The sequence below is a fragment of the Melospiza melodia genome, chromosome 20, assembly GCF_035770615.1.
Source record: "Melospiza melodia melodia isolate bMelMel2 chromosome 20, bMelMel2.pri, whole genome shotgun sequence".
Taxonomy (NCBI): domain Eukaryota; kingdom Metazoa; phylum Chordata; class Aves; order Passeriformes; family Passerellidae; genus Melospiza; species Melospiza melodia.
In genome coordinates, this window is record NC_086213.1 from 3,171,450 (window position 1) to 3,192,622 (window position 21,173).

At 56.8% G+C, this 21,173-nt stretch overlaps 2 protein-coding genes across 3 annotated transcripts in view; one reads left to right on the plus strand and one right to left on the minus strand.

Annotated features, from left to right (window-relative positions):
- Positions 1-3,580: 3,580 nt before the first annotated feature.
- On the plus strand, positions 3,581-10,908 carry TESC (tescalcin). Of its 2 annotated transcripts, none has more exons than XM_063173223.1 (8): positions 3,581-3,692; positions 6,877-6,946; positions 8,187-8,267; positions 9,639-9,778; positions 9,873-9,934; positions 10,001-10,240; positions 10,497-10,544; positions 10,671-10,908. In XM_063173223.1, exons 1-8 carry the CDS (start codon positions 3,635-3,637, stop codon positions 10,746-10,748), a joined length of 777 nt encoding a protein of 258 aa, XP_063029293.1. In that variant the 5' UTR covers positions 3,581-3,634; the 3' UTR covers positions 10,749-10,908. The 2 variants fall into 2 exon arrangements, with proteins under 2 accessions (XP_063029293.1, XP_063029294.1); XM_063173224.1 differs by having other exon boundaries at positions 3,583-3,692; positions 10,001-10,108.
- A 4,614-nt stretch (positions 10,909-15,522) lies between these two features.
- Positions 15,523-21,173, minus strand: part of FBXW8 (F-box and WD repeat domain containing 8) — a 60,799-nt gene continuing 55,148 nt past the window's right edge. The window contains exons 9-11 of the mRNA XM_063173468.1: positions 20,773-20,946; positions 18,037-18,153; positions 15,523-17,028 (exon numbers count right to left, since the gene is read on the minus strand). Coding sequence (XP_063029538.1) covers positions 16,884-17,028; positions 18,037-18,153; positions 20,773-20,946 — 436 coding nt within the window. The 3' untranslated portion in view covers positions 15,523-16,883. The remainder of the gene's footprint in view (positions 17,029-18,036; positions 18,154-20,772; positions 20,947-21,173) is intronic.

Here is a 21,173-nt window from a genome sequence, read left to right on the forward strand (position 1 = left end):
CTTTGGTGGTGGTGGTCTGCAGGGATCTGGGGCTCCAGGAGGAGCAGCCTGTGGGGAGAGAGTGAGGAATGCTGAGGGGGCTCTGCTCCAAGCAGAACTCTGTCTTCAGAGAGTCAGAATCCAGAATGGTTTGGGCTGGAAAGGACCTTAAAGCTCCTCTTGTTCCATGGGCAGGGACACCTTCACTATCCCAGGAACCTGGAGGGGGGAGGAGTTCCCATGGTGAAGCAGGGTAGGGAATCCTCAGGCAAAAAACCTGAAATTCCATCTCTTGTTCTTGAGGGTTGGAGCAGGCCCCAGACCTCCAACCCACTGTGAAAGCAGATCCCAAAAGATTCCTGGCAGGGATGCAGGGTTGGGAGTGGGGCTGGTGAGTCCCAAGGTGGCTGAGAAGGGGCAGAGCAGGGCTTGGGCTCCCCATTCCCATTCCCAGCAATATCCTGGGGGTTTGTGCTCCTTCCTGTTGCCACCTGGGCCTCTCTGCAGTGCTCCCAGGGAATTGCAGAGCTCACAGGAGCCAGACAGTTTCCCTGGGAGCTGGCCAGTGCCTGCCAACCCGCCTGGGGAGCTGCTGGGTGCTTCAGGGTCCCAGAGCAGCCAGCAGAGCCCTTTCTGTCCCTCTTTTGGGTCACTCTGTGCTCATACCCTGGCCCAGGAGGAAGTGTGGGAGCTGTTGCTCACCACAGACTGGGCTGCAGAGGGGTTGGGCACTCGGGGACAAACCCTGGAACTAAATCCTCATCCTCTGGCAGGAGTTTTTGGAGGGGCTGTGACCTCAGGCAGCTCTGCCTGCTCTGGGTGCTGCCCACATCCACACCTGGGCTGTGGGTGTTGAGTCACCCAGAGCACCAACCCGGCCTTGGAGGTGCCAGATTTGGAAAGATTGGGCTGAAGATTTGGAAGGATTGATTCAATGTGTTTTCCACACAGCCAAGTCAGATTTTGGGGTTTGACACAAACCCAAAGGGAATGCTGAGTTCCCTTGGTCTCCCATTTGGTGCAGGTGCACCCACTGCCTCCAGTGCTGCTTGCCCTGGGTGGAATCTGGTCCTGGGGAGGAGAAACTCCCCTGTGAGCTCCTGCTGCTGTGGGAGGCCTCAGCCCAGCATCCAGGGGGGGCAGGAGAGCTGGAATCCTCCAGGATACATCCAGGGAAAGCTGGAAACCCCCAGGATACATCCAGGGAAAGCTGGAAACCCCCAGGATACATCCAGGGAAAGCTGGAAACCCTCAGGATACATCCAGGGTGACCAGGGAGAGCTGGAATCCACCAGGACACATCCAGGGTGGCCAGGGAGAGCTGGAATCTCCCAGGATACATCCAGGGTGGCCAGGGAAAGATGGAAACCCCCAGGATAGCTCTGTGTCCATGCTGGAACAGCCTGGGTTCCCACAGGCTGCACATGCAGGGCCCAGCACTGTGGAAACACCTCTGTGGGATGCTGGGGTGGCATTTGGGGTTTGCCTGTGTCCCTCCCCTCCTGGCAGGGCAGGCACTGTCACCTTTTCCCCAGGGGGACAGCAGTGGACCCCAACAGCTCCTTGTGTCTGTGGTGATGTCTGGCTCCGTGGTGTCCATGTTAAAGGTGGTGCTGATGCTGTCCATGGGGATCTGTCTGTCCTGTCTGTGTGGAGCTCTCCTGTGTGGCTTTCTGGAGAAGGTGGAATTGCCTCTCCTCTGTCCCACAAGGTGCAAAGCCAGGCCACGTCTCTCCTGTCCTTGGGAGCAGGGGCTGAATTCCCTGCAGTTCATGCCCTGTCCTTCCCTTCCCTTCCCTTCCCTTCCCTTCCCTTATGTCACAGCCACCCATCCTGGGGACAGAGCAGCCCCGGTGCTGGCATGTGACAATCCAGGGGGTGAAGGGAAAGATCCAGACTGGGGCAAGAGGAGGCTGGGAAGGGGCAGAAGCCAGGAGTGCTCCCTGTCTGGGTGGTGAGGGAAAGCCAGGGCTGGGTCCAGGCTTTGCCACTGGGTGCTGGCACTCAGGGGTGTGCCCAGGCAGTGCCAATCCCGGGTAATGGCATTCCTGAGCAGTGCCAACCCAGGACAGTGGAATTCCCAGGTAATGGCATTCCAGGGCAGTTCCATTCCCATCCAGTGCCATTCCCAGGTAATGGCATTCCCAGGGCTCAGTGCCAATCCAGGGCAGTGCCATTCCCAGGGATCAGTGCCATTCCCAGGGGCAGTGCCATTCCCAGGGATCAGGGCCATTCCCGGGCACTCTCCTGGGCACAGCAGCATCCCCGGGAGGTTCCTCCACCCTTGGAGGCCGAGCTCTGGCTGTGCTGCTGCTCCATGCCAGGCTGAGGAGCTGCTGGTGCCCTCCAGCAGCCAAGGGACAGGGAGGGGACAGCTCCTGGATCCTGTGGGGAAACTCTTCCAACCCCTTTGGAGCCATCCTGGCATGCAGGGACACTGAGAGCAGCCTGGCACAGCCGAGGGCAGGCACTGAGGCCTCTGACAAACCATGGCACTTTGTCTCCAGTCTTTGCAGGAAAACCAAGCCCCAGGAGTGTCCGGACCAGCCAGCCCTGCCTGGGCCAGGGAGAGCTGTGGGGGCAGGAGGATGAGGAGGAAAGGGCTGTTCTGGGCTGGAGAAAGATCTCTGGGATCTCCTGGTCCCTTCCAGGCCACCTCCACCTGCACCCCAGCTGGCTGCAGGTGCTGTCCTGGCCCGTTCTGGGCATCCCAGGGATATCCCAGCTCTGAGGGCCCTGCCTGGCTCTGCCCCCACGGGGGACACGGGTGCTGTTGGCAGGGACAGAGTGCTGCATTTATTTCCCACCTCCTGCCTGGAAGTGCCTGGGCTGGGCAAAATTCCACATTGGATGGAAAAGTGCTGGCCCAGGAATGGAGGGTGAGGAGCCCTGAGCCCCAGGGCCCCTGACACTGACAGCTGAGGTTGCAAGATGGGGGCATCTCTCCTTTCTCCCATTTTTATTTATAAACAGGTATTTTCCTGGACAGCTGGAGGCTGGAAATGATTTCATTCCTTTCCTGTTTATATTTGGCTTTCAACAAAATAAACAACACTGACTTGCTACCTACTGCCGGTGTGCTGTGCTCTTTGAGCTGCTCCCCAACCTCTGCCTGCCCGGAGGCTCTGGTGGCTGTCCCCAAGTGCTGCTTCTGGCATGGCCCTGTGCCCGGGGCAGGGTGACACGTCCCTGCCAGGGCCGGGCTGGCACCGGGGACATGCCGGGAACCCCCAGGGTACATCCAGGGAAAGCTGGAAACGCCCAGGATACAGCCAGGGTGTATCCCAGGGTGCCTCCTGGGGAAGCCCCCCGTCATGGGGGGTCACCTCTGGGTGTCCCCGGGCAGTGCCAAGGCTGGGGCAGCCGGGGGTCTCCATGGGGCGCTCCCGGCCCCGTTCCCGCTCGGGGACACCGGGGCATCCCCGCTCCCTTCTCGGGGGCCCGGCCGGTGTTCCCGGTGCCCGCAGCCGCTGCCGGGGCTGTCCCCGCTCCCCAGGCTCCCTCCCGCGGGCCCGGCGCTGCTCTGGGCGGGGGCGCGCAGGGACCCGGGGCCGCCGCGCCGCCGCCGCCGCCTCCCCCGCCGCGCCCGCCCGCCCTTAAAAGCGGCGGCGGCTCCGGTGCAGCGCCCGCGGCGGCGCTCCCGGCACGGCCCGGGATGGGCTCCGCGCACTCCGTGCCCGCCGAGATGCGGGAGCTGGCGGACAGGACGGGCTGTGAGTACCGGGGAGCCGCGGGCACCGCCCCGGATCGTCCCACCCGCGCCGAGCCCCCGGGGCCGCCGCCCGAGGGGACACCGGGCTCCGGCAGGGGACGCATCGCCCGGGCCGGGGGGGCTGAGCGGGACGTGTCACCCTCGATGGGGGCTGCGGGAGGTGCCGGCCGGGAAGGGAGCGGGGGGGGCGCACGGGGAATGTCAGGAATGTCACCTGTGCGGCCGGGGGGCTGCGGGAGGTGACGCCGGAGCGGCGCAGGGGCTGCGGGACCCGCGCAGGGAATGTCACCGGGGAGGTGCAGAGGCGTCACCTGGGCTGGGGGAGAGCAGGGTGTGACAGCGGCGATGGAGCGGGGCAGGGGATGGGAGGGGAGGGGAGGGAGCAGCACTGTCACCAGAGGGTGCCAGCGTGTCACCCTGGTCCCTGCTGCCACCAGCCCGCGAGCCGCGGCGTCGAGCGGCCGCACGTGCGAGCCCCAGCCGGGCTCTGCCACCGGGCACTGTCCCCGCAGCGCCGCTGATCGAGGCACCGGCAGGGAACGGGACGGGGTGGCCGTGTCCGTCCTGGAAGTGTCACCGGTGTCACCGCGGCAGGATCCAGCGGGAGCTCCCGGGCCCCGTGCTGCGGTGGAGGGAGGGCTCAGGGGGGGCTCTGCCCACGGCCAGAGGGTCTGTGGGGACCGAGAGGGTCTGGGGACTGTCCCCAGTGCTGCTGCTGCCCCGGGGGTCACAGCTCCCTTCATCTCCCTTCTCCTCTCCTCTCCTCTCCTCGGGCTGAGCCCCCCACACTGAGCCCCTCAGGGCAGACTCAGGACCTCGGGGCACCCGCGGGGTGCCAGCCTGGCAGCCCAGGGTGCGAGGAGGATTTTGGGGAGCCCCCTGGTCCGGGGACCCTGCAGCAGCATCTCGGGCACAGGTGGCACCATGGCATGGAAGGCCCCTCCCCGGTGCCCCGGGGATCAACGCCAGGGCAGGGTTTGTGAGGGCAGCACCCAAAAATCTCATGGAAAGCAGAGGAGGGAGGGCAGGGGGAGCCCACAACTCCAGGCCATGTCTGGGGTGCCCGTCCTGTGCCCCCCGTGGGTATTCACAGAGCTCCCCCCGTGCTGTGGCTGCTGCCAAAAAGGGGATTTAGGGATTCACAGCCTCGCTGCTGGGCTCCGAGCTCACACAGGGCACTGCGGCCACCCCCGGTCCCCTGGGAGGGGCAGGGACAGGGCAGAGCCACCCGGATGCCCCAGGCTCGTTCCTTTGCCTTCTCCTGCATGGAGGGACACCCTGAGGGGCTGCTCGGGGCTGCTTCCCCTCCCTCCCTCCGTGTGCTCCATCCCAAAGCTGCTGCAGCATCTCCTTAGGATGAAGCAGCTCTTCCCGGGATGCTGTGAGCATCCCTGCAGCCAGGCTGGGCCCCCCCAGTGCCCCTGAGCCCCCCTGAGCCCCCCCAGTGCCCCTTTCCCTCTGCTCAAGCAGCAGAACCCACGCAAGGCCAGGAGCAGCAAGCCCGGCTCCCTTTGGTTGAAATCCCATTTTTTCCCCCGTTAGCAGAGCCTGCCGTGCTTGGACACGGGCCTGCAGCATCAGGATGCTTCTCAGGGACACCATCAGCCTGTGCTGCCCTTGAGCCAGCCCTCCTTCCAGCAAAGCTTTTGCCTTTCCTGCAGATTTTCCCTTTTTTTTTTTTTTTTTTTTTTTTTCTGGAGAGCAGCCGAGCTCTGCCACCTTTACAGGGACAGTGATGCCGGGAGAGTTGCCCTGAGAGAAGCACCTGGGATGGGGAAAGAGGCAGGAAAAGCCTCCCCCAGCCCTCCAGGGCCAGCCCCACCATGAGCACCCAGCCACGGAGCCCAGCTCTGTGTGCTCTGGGTGCCTGGGACGTTTTTCTGAGAGTTCAAAGCGTTTTGGGGATGCTCAGGGCTTGGTGGCCCAGCTGCTCCCATGGTGACAGCGGTGGCGTCACGGCACGGAGTTAAAGGTCAATTCTGCAGGGCCAAAATTGGAAAGCAAAGTCCAGGGAAAGTTTCCATGGGACAGCAGCAGAGCAGCAGCCAGGAGGGGCTGGGGGGAAACATCCAGTGGGGTCTGGGCATCACCCCCTGGGAGCTGGGGGGCTCAGGGGGGATAAAGGGGATCCTGCAGGGATCCAGGCAGGCTCAGGGCTCCCCTGGCCCATCCCAGATGGGATTTCCAGGCTCTTACAGAGAGCTCTGAAGGCCCAGCCCCGCTGATCAATGCAGCTGCTATTTCCAGGCTGTGAAGCAGCAGTGGGCAAAGCAAAGGACATTATTTAAACATCATAAAAGGCAGCGAGGGAGGCAGCTCAGCCCAGCTCTGACCCTGCTGGCTTGCTGCAATTAACCCTTTGCAACCCCTTAAGGTGGTTTCATGTGTCTCCCTGGTGCCAGGAGTGGCTGATTTGCAGCTGCTGGGGCTGCAGGAGCCTGGGGGTGCCCAGACAGACCCCCAGCCCACAGAGACACAGCTCCAGAGCTTGCCTGGCTCCTGGGAATGGCTCTGTCAATGTTGGCACTGGAGTCACGTTCTAGGGGTTCAGAGCTTGGTTACAGCCCCAGGAGAGCAGCAGGAGGAGATAAACTCACCTGTGCTGAGGGATCAGGCCCTGCCCTGGGATGGGGTTGGTGCCCCCATGGGTTGTGGCTCACCCTGAGCAGTGGCAGCAATCCCAAAGCCAGGAGTTGATTTTGGGGGCTGCTGTGCCTCCTCTGTGTCCTTTCCCCTTCCCTGGCTGCTGTCAGGGTTTCTGATCCCAGAGTGACCTCCTGCAGCAGCCGTGGCTGTGCAGGACATGGAGGAACCTCCTGGCTCCAGGCAGAGCTGGGGCAGGGGGAGAGGAGGAGCTGCCTGGGCACAGCTCTGCCCACGGTGCCAACAAGCCCAAAACTGCCAATCCTGCTCCAGAGGGCTGGCACCAGGATCCTGAGCTGGGGAGGGATCCCACTGTGCCATTCCCTGCCGTGCTGGGCCAGGGAATTCCCTGCAGACGGGACAGGGAATAGCCCAGCCCTTGGCACGGGGCACAGGGACACGGAGGGACCTGCAGGGTGGCACCACAGGGAACGGGGGTGGCACAGCTGTGCCCAGGACCCTGCCCTGCTGCTGGGGGCTGGGACGGGCACAGAGGGGTCCCCCAGGGTCCCCCCCTGTCACCTCTCTCCTCTCCCTGGCAGTCACCTCGGAGCAGATCGAGCACCTGCACCGGCGCTTCAAGCAGCTGAGCCAGGACCAGCTGACCATCCGGTAGGGAATGGGCAATGCCAGCCCCAGTTAAACCCCAGTCCCACTTCAATCCCAGCCCCATGGCAATCCCAGCCCAGGGCAATGCCAGCCCCAATTAAACCCCAGTCCCACTTCAATCCCAGCCCCATGGCAATCCCAGCCCAGGGCAATGCCAGCCCCACCACTGAAATCCCAGCCCCATTTAAATCCCAGCCCCAGGACAATCTCAGCCCCACGGCAATCACAGCCCCACAGCAATCCCAGCCCCATTACAATTCCCATCCTGTGGCAAATCCAGCCTCACTGCAATCCTCGCCCCATTACAATTCCCATCCCGTTGCAGTTCCAGCCCCACAGCAATTCCAGCCCAATTACAATTCCAACCCTGCTGCAATCCCAGCCCCAGGGTGATCCCAGCCCTTCTGCAATTCCAGCCCCACCGAAATTCCCATCCTATGGCAATCCCAGCCCTGCTGCAATTCCAGCCCCATTACAATTCCATTCCCACTTCAATCCCAGCCCCAGGGCAATCCCAGCCCCACTGAATTCCAGCGCCACTGCAATCCCAGCCCCACTGCCAGGGCCACCCCCAGTATCTCCCCCTTCCCTGAGCTGCCCAAGCTGCTGGTCCAGGGCTGGAATTCTGTGTCCTTCCCTGAGCCATCCCTGAGTCAGCTCCTGCAGCACAGCCTTGCAAATATTCCAAGGAAACCACACAATAACCCATTGGCCTGGGAGCAGGGGCACTCTGACAAACATCTCATCACCCCCCAGCTTTAAAACCAGTTCTGGGCAGGGAAGAGGGGTTTGCAGGTGCTCCTGTCCCTCTCCTTGGTGGCTGCACAGGGAATTGGGAGAGCTCTGAGCTCCTCCTGCTCCCCAGGGTTATTTCTTGGCTCTTGGTTTGCTTTATAAATCCCAGAGATCAAAGCCCAGCACGAAGCTGAGGGGAGGGTGGACAGCAGGATCTCCTGGGTGAGCCCTGCTTGAGGCCTTTTCCTGGGAAAACTCCAAAACCCACAGCAGGTGGAGCCATGCAAAGAGCCCTGGGGTCATCCCAAGAGCTTTCCCAAGACCCATCCTGGCAAGACAAAATCCCTGAGTGCGGACTTGCTGTCAGTCTGAACGGAAGAAAGAAGGGTTTTATCCAAAATCCCTTTATTTTTCATGCTTTGGAAGGGAGGGTTGGGCCTCTCGGGGCTTCCCTTCTCCCTCCTCCCCATCTCCCTCACACCCTGGGCTCTCTCTGTGCCCTTTGCAGCAAGGAGAACTTTGACAGCATCCCCGACCTGGAGTTCAACCCCATCCGAGGGAAAATCGTCCACGCCTTTTTTGACAAGCGGTGAGAGCCCCCAGCACGCAGGGAAGGAGGATTTATCCTCTGGGAATGGGGAGGGGCTGGGCAGGGACCTTCCCCCTAAAGGCTGGGGTGGAGCTGGGTGGAAAACAAGACATTTAAGCAGGATTTTAGGGATAAACCAGTCCTAGGGCTTTGCTGGGGGTGTGATGATGCTGGGGCAGGTTCCCCATGGTCACCTCTGCAGCAGGAGAGACACCAGAGACATCAGTAGAAGATAAAGGGCCGACTCTTAGGGCTTAATCCAAGGTTTTATTCCAGGAGTCCCCAAGGAGCCCCCACACCTCAGGGAGCTCCTGCTGAGAGCCCTGGGAGAGGGGCCAAGGTTACATTGAAAGGGAGGTGGAAATTTAAAATAGATAACATTTACTGACCAATGAGTGATCCTGAGGGATGGGTACTGGGGAATTGCCTTGGTTTGGACAGACAGGAGTCTGCTGAGGAAGGCAGGAACCTCCCCTGAAATGGAGAATGTAAACCCTCCCCACCCCTCTGAATTGCTATAAATTTTAAATTAAGGGGCTCTCAGGCAAAAATATGGGAGCAGGAAATAACAGTTCTTTATTAGGGAAGCAAAAAAAAAAAAAATCAAAGGATAAAATAAACAATGCAGTGCACTAGAACAACAGTGACAGAGTCAGAACCCAACCTGACACCCTGTGGGTCAGGGTGTTGGTGGCAGTGCCATTGGAATTGTGGCTCAGCCCTCCTGCAGTGTCAGGGCTGGTTCTGCTGGAGCAGGGATCCTGTAGAGAAGGATGGATTCTTCCTCTGAAGATCCAGTGGAAGGAGAGGCAGCTGCTGTTCCTCTGGGGAATCCAGTGCAGAAGCCGTGCTGGTGTTCCAGGATCTCAGATTATATCCAGTTAGGAATGCTTGGCTCCTCCCTCTGGGCTCGCATCTCCCAGTGGGATGCTGTAGTTCTTATCAGCCATGCAGGGACATTCAATAGCTGTTATCAGCAATGTCCCCTCCCAGGGAGGTGTGAATGTGGTCACTCAAAGACACAGATAAGGCAAACTGCCCACTTGACAAAGGTAATCTGCCATACAGATGGTAATAGAAAACATCTTGCATTGCAATCTGGAACAGAAATGGACATTTGGGACAGAGTGTGGGGTAACACTTGTGGGGCTGACCCCTGGCCTCTGGCTGATTACTCGATGTCCTGGACAGAAAGTTCTGGCTGGAGGGAATGGGATGGTGAGTGACTGACAGAGAGCCAGGGTGGGGATTTGGGGATGATCCCAGCAATGGAACAGGGAGGGGGTACAATCTGGGATTAACCATTTGGGATACAAAACCAAACCTATTACAAAGTACAAAACCACACCACAACACCCAATCTCCCCCCAGGAACCTGCGGCAGGAGTCGGACGGGCTGGCGGAGGAGATCAACTTCGAGGACTTCCTGACCATCATGTCCTACTTCAGACCCATCGAGATGAACATGGACGAGGAGCAGCTCGACCGCTTCCGCAAGGAGAAGCTGAAATGTGAGGCTGCCCCGGGGCCAACCTGGGCTTGGGGCTGCTGGCCAGGGGCTGCCCTGACCCTGCTGTCCCCTGCTGTCCCCTGCTGTCCCCCCAGTCCTGTTCCACATGTACGACTCGGACCACGACGGGAAGATCACGCTGCAGGAGTACAGAAATGTAAAATTGGGTCCCCCCTGCCCCATTCCCCATCCCCAGGCCTGGCCTGAGCCTCTGCCCTTGCAGGTGGTGGAGGAGCTGCTGTCGGGGAACCCCCACCTGGAGAAGGAGTCGGCTCGGTCCATCGCCGACGGGGCCATGATGGAGGCAGCCAGCATCTGTGTGGGACAAATGGTGGGAGCCTCTGCTGGAGCCTCCTCTTGCTCTCAGGGGCTCTGCTGGCATCACAATGGGGCTGGGGGTGTCCCTGCTTCCCAGGGCACCCCCCTGTGCCACAGCAGCTTTGGCTGGAGGTGTTTTTTGCAGGTAGCAACCCCCAGGGTGATGTTTTCTCATGAGAGAGGGATCAGCAAACAGCATCCCATAAACCCCCATCCATCCTCACTGCCTATGGAAAGGGCTGCTCCTGGCAGCTGAGGGGGTTTGGGAACCACTCCGGGGCTGGCCATGGGGCACAGGGCAGGAACCCGTGGGGGATGTGTCCCTCAGCCCCAGGGGACATCCCTGGGCCACCACTCCCCATCACCCTGGGGCAGCTGCGATGTTTCCTCTCACTGAGCAGGGCCCGGACCAGGTGTACGAGGGCATCACCTTCGAGGACTTCCTGAAGGTCGGTGACACCCCCGGGAGGAGGGGCTGGGGCAGGAACCGGGACAGGGGCGGGCACAGGAGGGACCGGGATGGGCACAGCAGGGCTGGGGTGTGTCCCTGGTCCCCTCACCCTGTCCCCTGGCAGATGTGGCAGGGCATCGACATCGAGACCAAGATGCACGTCCGCTTCCTCAACGTGGACACCATTGCCCACTGCTACTGAGAGGGGAGCAGGAGGAGGAGGAGGAGGAAGAGCAGCACCCAGCAGCAGCTCCATGTCCTGGCACTCAGCTCTGCCCCACCCGTGTGCCTGTTCCAGGCTGGGGCTGCCCTCTAGAAACATCAGAGGCTTTTATCTGTAATAAAAGATATTTCTCTTTTTAGTTCTTGCTGAGAAATCTTCCATCCATCCATCCATCCATCCATCCATCCATCCATCCATCCATCCATCCATCCATCCATCCACCATCCATCCATCCATCCATCCATCCATCATCCATCCATCCATCCATCCATCCATCCATCCATCCATCCATCCATCCATCCATCCATCATCCATCCATCCATCCATCCATCCATCATCCATCCATCCATCCATCCATCCGTCATCCATCCATCCATCCATCCATCCATCCATCCATCCATCCATCCATCATCCATCCATCCATCATCCATCCATCCATCCATCCACCCATCCATCCATCCATCACTCCATCCATCACTCCGTGTTTCCCTGAGCAGAAACCCTCCACAAATCCTGGCTGCCCCACAAATTTGGGATTTTAGCCTCTGCCAGGTACTGCTGTGGGGAAGGATCTGCCCAGCTCGGGCTGATCCCAGGCCATGGGAGGGGCAGGGATGGGGATGCTGGGGACAGGAGGTGACAGCAGCACCTGCAGGGACAGCCCCGTCCCACTCTGCATCCTGCAGGGAATGTGGAGGCAGCGACACAAGGAACATTCCCGGTTTAATCCCAAAGCAGAGCAGGCGGGAGGAGCCCAGCAGGCAGCAGGGACGTGGGGACACGGGCTCCTGGCAACCAGGTGGCTTCTGCCCCCTCATGTTCCCGCAGGAACAAGGCTCGGGAGCCGGGGGTTGTTTACTGCCGTTAATGACTCGATGGCTCCAGGCGGGTTCTGTCTCTAAGGCAGCCCGGGCTGGGGAGGGAGGGAGGCAGGGAAAAAAGGGCAGCGGCTATTTTCAGGGGAGCAGGGAAAATTTATTTGTTTTATCAAAAAAAAAAAAAAACCAGCTTCCCCTGGTGACAGGGGCAGCACAGCCGGCAGGTGAGGGGCTGGGCAGGGATGGGTGTGGGGCCACCGGCCCTGTGTCACCTCTCTGTCCCTCCCTGAGTCACTCCCGTGTCCCTCTGTCATCCCTCCATCCATTCCAGTGTCACCTCTCTGTCCATCCCTCTGTCACCCCTCTGTCCCTGTGTCACCCCTGTGTCCCCCCTGGCTCAGGGCAACATTTCCTCCTTCTTTTTCTCATTATTGGGGTCTCTGCTCAGCACCCCCACACTGAGGGCATATTTAGGGTTTCTGTCCCCTCCCAGGTCCCCGTGTCCCGCCGGAGCTGAGCCTGAGCAGCTCCTGGGGCCCAGGGAAGGACAAGGACAGCGCTGCCCGGGGGATGGAGCTGATCCCAGGTCCCCTGGGAATGTCTCACCTGGGAATGTCCCACAGGGCCAAGGGACAGTGCTGCTGGTGGAGCTGGGCTGGGCTGGGCCGGGCTGGGCTGGGTGGGGATGGAGCTGGGCACGGTGGGATGGAGCTGGGCACGGTGGGATGGAGCTGGAATGGAGCTGGGATGGAGCTGGGATGGAGCTGAGATGGAGCTGAGATGGAGCTGGGATGGAGCTGGGATGGAGCTGGGATGGAGCTGGCACGGTGGGATGGAGCTGGGATGGAGCTGGCACGGTGGGATGGAGCTGGGCACGGTGGGATGGAGCTGGGATGGAGCTGGGATGGAGCTGGCACGGTGGGATCGAGCTGGGATGGAGCTGGCACAGTGGGATGGGGCTGGGATGGAGCTGGCACGGTGGGATGGAGCTGAGATGGAGCTGGGATGGAGCTGAGATGGAGCTGGGATGGAGCTGGGATGGAGCTGAGATGGAGCTGGGATGGAGCTGGGATGGAGCTGGCACAGTGGGGCTGGGATGGAGCTGGGATGGAGCTGGGATGGAGCTGGCACGGTGGGATGGAGCTGGGATGGAGCTGGCACGGTGGGATGGAGCTGGGATGGAGCTGGCACGGTGGGATGGAGCTGGGATGGAGCTGGGATGGAGCTGCATGGTGGGATGGAGCTGGGCACGGTGGGATGGAGCTGGGCACGGTGGGATGGAGCTGGGATGGAGCTGGGATGGAGCTGGCACGGTGGGATGGAGCTGGGCACGGTGGGATGGAGCTGGGCACGGTGGGATGGAGCTGGGATGGAGCTGGGATGGAGCTGGGATGGAGCTGGGCACGGTGGGATGGAGCTGGGATGGAGCTGGGCACGGTGGGATGGAGCTGGGATGGAGCTGGGATGGAGCTGCATGGTGGGATGGAGCTGGGATGGAGCTGGGATGGAGCTGGCACGGCGGGGCTGGGGGACACGGTGCAGACGCAGCTCCCAGCTCTCCTGGCGGAGCCATTCGGGCCCTGCAGGGCTCCTGGTGCTGCCTCCCAGCCTGGGCTGCGTTTGCAGAGCTCCGGGATTCCGTCCTTGGGCCCCTCTGGGCAGCCCCATGACCACCACATCCTCCTCCTCCTCCTCCTCCTCCTCCCCTGTAGCGGACCCCCAGCGCTCCCTCCTCACCCCATGCACACAAAGCCCCGACCCCCAGCTCCTCCCCAAATCCAGGATTCCCAGGCTCCTTGCCCTGTTTTCCCACTGAAATTCCCACGCAGACACTGCGGGGCCACTCCAGTCCCCGATCCAGCTGCAAGCCCCGAGCTCCCAGCCCAGCCCCGGGGTCCTGCAGGGTCCTTTCCTGCCCCAAATGCCCCGGCCGGGGCTGCAGGGGTTAACACGAGCTCAGGGTCCCTCTCCCCATCCACACCCCGATTTCCTCGAGGGATCTTCCCACAGGATCCCAGCAAGGGCAGGGAGGTGGAGGCCAGGAGGGGTGAAGAGGATGGATGAGAGGGTAATTATTATCCCTTGAGTTAATTAGTCATTATAATTAGCCAATTATAATATATTAATAATATACATAATATCGACTATAAAATATATATTATAATATATATAACATTATAATATAATTAGCTGCCACTGATATTCTAAGGGGCAAGGAAAGCAAAGGAGGTTGGGAAACAGAGGCAGGACCCAAAACCAACCGGCTGCAGCGTTTTCCATTTGTGAAAAACACCAATCACTTGGTTTTAAAATTGTAAAAGTTCAATAGTAATAAAATGGTTATAAAAATAGTAATATAATTAGAGTGATAATAATTTGGACAGTTAGGATTAGGACAATACGAGACAATAAGAAGAAAGAGTTAGGGACAGTCCAGGTACCTCTTTCTGGGCAAAATAAGCCCAAAAAAGGACCCACATTAACAGAGGATTAACCCTTAAAACCATTGCATATTCATACACCTCATCCATGATGCATAAATTCCATTCAAACACAGGATTCTGTCTGGTCGTGGTCAGCTTCTTCCTCTGAATCCTGACAGCTCTTCAGGGCTGAGTAAGGTGAGAAGAAGTTCATTTCTTCTGATAATGGAGCAATAAATTCTTTTTCTCTGAAAGATTTTGGTGTCCTGTGGCTGCTATCTCAGTGCAAGTCCTCTCTTCAAAAGAATATCTCACATATACAGTTTCTATTTTAACATTATGTTACAACCTAAAACTATATTTAACACACTACTTAAGAAAATTAACACAGCACAACTTTCTTTCACTATTATATGTGTTGTGTTAGAAAGTAATGCTGTATTAATTCTCTTAAGTAGTGTGGTAAATATAGTTTTAGGTTATAAATATAGAAACGATGCTATATGGGATACTTTTTTTAAAGAAAGGACTCTCGCTGAGATAGCAGCCCCAGGACACCTGCATCTTTCAGAGAAAGAGAATTTACTGCTCTCTTATCAGAAGAAACGAACTTCTTCCTGCCTTGAAGGCGCTGTTAGGATTCGAAGAAGTTGACACTGCCCAGACAGAATCCTGTGTTTGAATGGAATTTATGCATCATGTATGATGTGTATGAATGTGCAACAGGCTGTTGCTTTTAAGGGTTAATCCTCTGTTAAGGTGGGTCCTTTTTTGGGCTTATTTTGCCCAGAAAAGGTACCCGGACGTCTGTAACTCTTTGTATTTGTTGTCTCATATTGTCCTCATTCAAATTGTCCAAATTGTTATTACTCTAATTGTATCACTGCTTTTATAACCATTTTATTACTATTGAACTTTTACAATTTTAGAAACAACTGATTGGCGTTTTTCACACCCTCCAACGGCCCCAGACATCCACATGAGCAGAGTGAGTCAAACACACACACAACCCCCCCTTTGCTGAGGGACAACCTTCCTCAATTAACTGCATTAATTAACAAGGACAACCCCAAAGGAGCACCCCCATGGGGCTGCGGGGACAGAGGGACACTGGAGCTGCCCAGAAAGGGAACAGGGGCTGCAGTGCCCAAACCGGGACAGCCTGGCACAGCACAGCCTGGCACGGCACAGCCTGACACGGGCAGGAGGAGAAGGAGACCCTGGGAAAAGGAAAAGGGCACTGCACAAACTTATCGGCTCCTTGCAGCAGCCAGAGTCGGGAGAACAAAGCTGTTCCCAGATAATGAGCAGAGATAAGGGGAAGGGAGAACAATGAGAACATCGGAGCAACCCCCAAAGTCACCCGTGCTACAGAAACCATGATTTATTTGCCAGGTTTCAGCTGAACTCTTGTCCAAACTCTGCATCCATGACACTTCTGCTCTTCCAGGAATGGAGGGAGGGAGCTGGATTCCCAGAAGGGTAAAGAAATAAAAAATAAAAGACCAAAGCTTTATGAAAGATTAAATTTATTGGTCAGACAGAATGGTTTTGCCCCTTGCACTTTTTGTGTATCTATCACACGGAAAAAGGTAACTTAAATACCTAAACTGTGATATTTTGGCCTAGGGGTAATGGGAGAGCACCCCAAGGCAAAGAAGGAAAGCAGTGAAACCCATCTGTCTGCAGGGCCAGCCCAGCCCCTCTCCTGCAGGTCTGGGCACACTCCTGCACCCCTCCCTCAGCTCACACTGATTCCATTAACCCAGGATAAAAGGTGTTGTAAGTTAAAACTTAATCTCAATTTAAACAGAACTGACACAGCTTTGGTTTGCACCAGTCAGTTTACAAGGGCAAATCACAATAAAATCATTTCAAATCAGCAAAAAGATCCATGCAAGGCTGGAGCCTTTGTTCCCCAAACTGGTTTTACCTGTCTGTCATTGGGTTTACCTGTCTGTCAGTGCCACCTGGGCTCAAGGTAAAGCCTCACTCCTCATTTCCACCTGAGCAGCACCTCCTGCCCCTCAGCTCTGGGGCTCAGCACCCAGGAGGGCACTGGGGCCACCTCATCCCCTCTGCTCCATGACCAATTCCCAGCTTGGAAGCAGGGACAGCACTGCAAACCCTCCAGGTGCAGTGCAAGGACATGATCCAGCCAGGAACACCCCTGAGAAGCTGAGCCAGCCCTGTGTCCCAGTGAGCAGGGCTCAGCTCGCCCTAAAAGGCTCAGGAACAAATTTCCACTGACAGATGTACACAATTAGAAAACAGCTGATCCAGGATTTTAAAGAATTAAAAAAATAAATTGTTCTAAAATAACTTTGATGTGTGTGTGTGCACCCTGCTGAGTTCCCAAGCATCCAGCCTGGCCTAGGGAACCTTCCCCTCCCTCTCTCCATCCCAAGCCCTCTCCCAGCCTCTGTAACCTTTTGTGCCTGCTGTTCCCAGGCACATCTCAATGCTCTCCAAGGAAAACAAGAACCAGCAGCTCAATACCAGGACAGACATTTCAAACATGTGCCTCAGCACATGCTTTTTTCCAATCCTTGGTGATTTTTTTTCCCTCTTGGGGTAGGCAAGAACTCCTCACTCAGAGACCTCCCACCCCTTCAGAGTCCCGCTCTGGCTTCCCGAGCAGGATGGGCCCTGCAGCATCTTTCCCACAAGCAGCAGGAATATTTTTGCTCACCCTGCAGCGCTCCCTTTCCTTTCTCAGCCTCTCCACTCCCCCAGGCTGGAGTTCTGGACATGTCCAGAGTGACACACTGCAGGGGCAGCCCTGCCCTGTTGGGGTTCACACCCCAGGGCTTTCTGCAGCCCACCCCAGCTCTCGGGTGCGTGTCCCACAGGGGCTTTGCCGTGCCCTGGCCCTAGATGCTGTCGTAGGGCACTGCCAGGCCGATGTTGTAGCTGTAACCTGACACCTCGTCGTAGGAGGAGCGGCAGATGGGGAGGACGCTGTCCACGGCCAGCTGGTCCACGGAGAAATCGTAGGAATAAATCACCCCTCGGTACCTGCGTGCAAAACAGCCAGGACACAGCAAATCACCTCAGTGGGAAAGGGTCGCAGACAACTTTTATGAAAAATCCTTTCCTTAGGATTTTTCCAGCTGAGAGGCCTCAGGAACAAAATGTAAACAATGGTTATCTGCTGCTGTGGAATGCAACAGGTGCATCTGGGATTGGTCTCATGTGCTTGTTTGTAATTAATGGCCAATCACAGTCAGCTGGCTCAGACTCTCTCTGTCCCAGCCACAAACCTTTGTTATCATTCTTTGCTATTCTATTCTTAGCCAGCCTTCTGATGAAATCCTTTCTTCTATTCTTTTAGTATAGTTTTAATGTAATGTATATCATAAAATAATAAATCAGCCTTCTGAAACATGGAGTCAGATCCTCATCTCTTCCAGAATTCAAGAACCCCTGTGAACACCATCACAGGACAGCAAACAGAGGAATCACCATAAAAACCATGGGAATGGGAAGAGCTGGATAAACCCCCATCCCCTGTGCTGAGCCCTTTGAGCAGGGAAAGCTCCCCCAGCCTCCTCCCAGGGCTGGTGAATCATCCCCCAGCCCTGCAGAGACGTGACTGTCATCTGCTGAAACATCTCCGGGCCCTCCAGCACGGGGGAAGATAAATACATTGGTATTTGATAGTTCAATTAGCACTAACAGCCATTTGAGATGCAAATACCAAAACCTGCAGCTTAAATGCCAGTAGTTTTCCTTTAGGAGGAGACAGCATTACTAATATTTTGAGTATGGAGAGGGCTGCATTCCCTGCCTGGCTTCAGTGGACTTTATGTTCCCCTGCTGAGAAAAAAAAAGCTTTTTTTTTGTGCTCAAGCAAATCAAGAGCCAATTCATTGCTTGTTTTATAAACCTTACCCTTAAACTTTTTTTAATTTTAGTTTTTTGCTGCTTTTTTAATTTTAGTTTTTATACCCTCTTTGGGTGATGACTCAGGTGCTCAGGGTGCTATTTAAGAACAAAGCACGTTGCTGAGGGCTGGTTTCTCACTTTCGGTGCAAGCTGGGGTCGTCCTCGGTGATGCTGGAGCCTCGGGGGTTCTTCTCCTCGGGGATGTTGGCGGTGATCAGGATGTGGGAGTCGAACCACACGCGGCGCACTGGGTGTCTGCAACACAACCCAGAGCCCGGCGTGAGCGGCCACCGGCGCTGGGCTCCCAAAATCCCAGAGCTGGGCTGGGACCGGCTTGGGAATAAACCCGGAGTGACTGAAACCAGCAGCCAGAGAGAGGCGGGGAAGCCGCCCTGCCGGCTCCTCCATCCCGCATCTTCTATCCCCATCTAGTGGGCTCTTCCCAGAACGCACGGGGAGGCCGGGAATGCTGCTGGAAAGGAGAGCAGAGCCAGGGATGGATGGATGGATGGATGGATGGATGGATGGATGGATGGATGGATGGATGGATGGATGGATGGATGGATGGATGGATGGATGGATGGATGGATGGATGGATGGATGGATGGATGGATGGATGGATGGATGGATGGATGGATGGATGGATGGATGGATGGATGCAGGCTGGGCTGGGCTGGCTGCCCTAACATCTGCAGCAGCCCCAGGAAGGGCAGGATGCTTCCCAAAAAAAGGGGAAGGCCACCCCACACACCCTGCACCGAGCTGGTTTAGAAATGCACAAGCTGAGCGCCATGGAGTGGGGAGGGACCCCCAGGGATCACTGATCCAGCTCCTGTCCCTGCCCAGACCCCCAACAACCCCACCCTGTCCATCCCTGGCAGTGCTGCCCAAAGGCTCCTGGAGCTCTGGCAGCCTCGGGGCCGTGCCCATTCCCTGGGCAGCCTGGGCAGTGCCAGCACCCTCTGGGGGAAGAACCTTGCCCTGAGCTCAGCCTGAGCTGCCCCGGCCCAGCTCCAGCCGTGCCCTGGGTGCTGTCCCTGTCCCAGAGCAGAGATGGAGCTGTCCCTGTCCCTGTCCCAGAGCAGAGATGGAGCTGTCCCTGTCCCTGTCCCAGAGCAGAGATTAGAGCTGCCCTCAGCAGCTGCAGCCCTGCTGAGCTCTGAGCTCAGGCTCCTCTCCTCCAGCTGAGCAATCCCAGTGCCCTCAGCTGCTCCTCCAGACCCTTCCCCATCCCCATGTCCCTCCCTTGGACACTCCAGTCAGGTCCTCACTCCTTTCCCTCCCACTGGGGAATAACTGAGCCCAAACCCAGCAGCAGCACTGTGTGTTCAAGCAGGAGTCACTGCTCTCCCCAGCTGAGCACGGCTCATCTCCACACCCCAAATGTGTCTCCTGTCACCTCCCTCAGCTCCTGCTCCTGTGCTCCATTGCTGGCAGGGGGCCACAGGCAGGGAGAACAGCACACACCTCATCTAGGAAAGCCTTTTGATTGAAGTGATGCCTTCTGATTGCTCTATAGATTAAACACTGTTTTTACCTGTTTAATCTAATGGTTTCACTTGGAGCACATCCCTGAGCTCAGCCCTGCCCTGCCTGCCCTGCTCCTGGGGCAGCACTAATGAACATGCCAAGGAGACAATCAATGGAATATTGTCCTTAATGCATCAGCCACATCACAACAGGCTTTATCATCCCCAGGGTCAGCACACAAAGTGATACCTGCTATTAATCAATGACAACTCCAGCTTGAACTTCCCTGCCTGTAAATACCTCATCTAGCTCCTCTTTGGGGAAGATGCATTAAAACTAATTTAGGAAAAACGAAATCAGGATTTATCTGTTCATTTTATGGGTATCACTCAGACTTACAAGGGGCTAAACCCTCGAGTCTTTATCCAGACAAAGCCTGGGAATTGTGCTTTGATCAGGAAATTTCACTTAGCTGTACAAAGTGTCAGCTCCAGGATGCTGATCTCTGCTTGTACTTTCAGTACTGTGCTCCTTGTGCTCAGAACAAACTGGTATTTCAATATTTAAATGAGTTTAAATGCTTTGATCCTCACCATTAAGGGAATGTGTGGGTGAGGTGAACAGAGGCACAGGGATTGTGATGGATGCTCTGGATGGGGACAGCCAGAACCAGTTCCTCTCCAAACAGCCAGTCCAGCATCTCAAACCCAAGGTTCCACAACTAAACAGGGCTTGGGGATGGGGAAGAACTCCATGGAAAATCCAGAGGAAAAAACTTCCCTGCTCCCCAACACCAACTGGAACGCTCAGCTAATGAGTAAAAATGCCATGACAGCGATGCCTCAGGTTTGAGCTCTTCTGTTTTTCAGATTCTGTGCTGCTTTAGTGTGTGGGTCTGAGTTTCATAAGCGAGGATGGTGAGCTCTCTGCACAGAGCAGGGAAACAAAACAATTCCTGCTCTAGCTGGGCACCAAGGACACATGATCCAAATCTCAGGCCCAAGAGCACAAAAAACGTGGGCTGGAGAGAGAAAAACAAGAAGGACGGGATGGGCTGGAGTTGTAATTGGACAATTAAATCCAATATGCAAATGGAGCAGAACAGATCAAAGTGAGAGATCCCGTGAGTGGTCAAGGATTTTGTGACCATTTTGGGTTCATCCTGGGTGTAGCCCTGGCTGGGCTCTTGTGCTGCCCAAGGTAGATCTATTGAGGAGATCCTTTTAAAATCCCTACTTTATTCTTTAACTCTGTCTAGTCTCTGTTCTAGGCCAGCCTTCACAAGGCACCAACAGCTAAAGAACCGCTCAGAAACACACAGGGAGGAGACAACCCATCCCCAAATCACCCAGAACTCCCCCAAAACTCTCCCAGTGCCACATCCCCCTCTCAGCCCTGGCTTACCTGGCGTGCATCTCCCAGAGCTTGGTGGCCATGCGCTGGTCCCAGACGCAGAGCAGCCCCTCCTCTCCTCCACTGACCACCTTCCACTCGTCCATCTGCACGGAGCACACGCCCAGCTGGTGCCCCTGCACGCAGCACACGGCCTCGCCACGCCGCAGGTCAAACACCCTCACCCTGGGGAACAGCCACAGGGAGGCACAGACACACAAATATTCACTAATTAACCCACAACTGGTGTGGTGTGCTTTTATACTTTGTAACAGTTTTGTTTTGTGTTTTTCCCAAATGGTTTGTACCCCCGTCACTCTACCTGTGCAATCTCTCTCCTTTGCTGGGATCATTCCCAAATCCCCACCCTGGCTCTCTGTCAGTCATTCATCATCCCATCCCCTCCAGCCAGA

What these genes read in the sequence shown, in the direction of transcription:
- TESC (XM_063173223.1), top strand. Translation starts at nt 3,635, where the DNA reads ATGGGCTCCGCGCACTCCGTGCCCGCCGAGATGCGGGAGCTGGCGGAC. An exon ending in CGCTGCAGGAGTACAGAAAT is followed by an intron (nt 9,935 to 10,000) that starts GTAAAATTGGGT and finishes CTGCCCTTGCAG; the next exon opens with GTGGTGGAGGAGCTGCTGTC. An exon ending in CCTTCGAGGACTTCCTGAAG is followed by an intron (nt 10,545 to 10,670) that starts GTCGGTGACACC and finishes GTCCCCTGGCAG; the next exon opens with ATGTGGCAGGGCATCGACAT.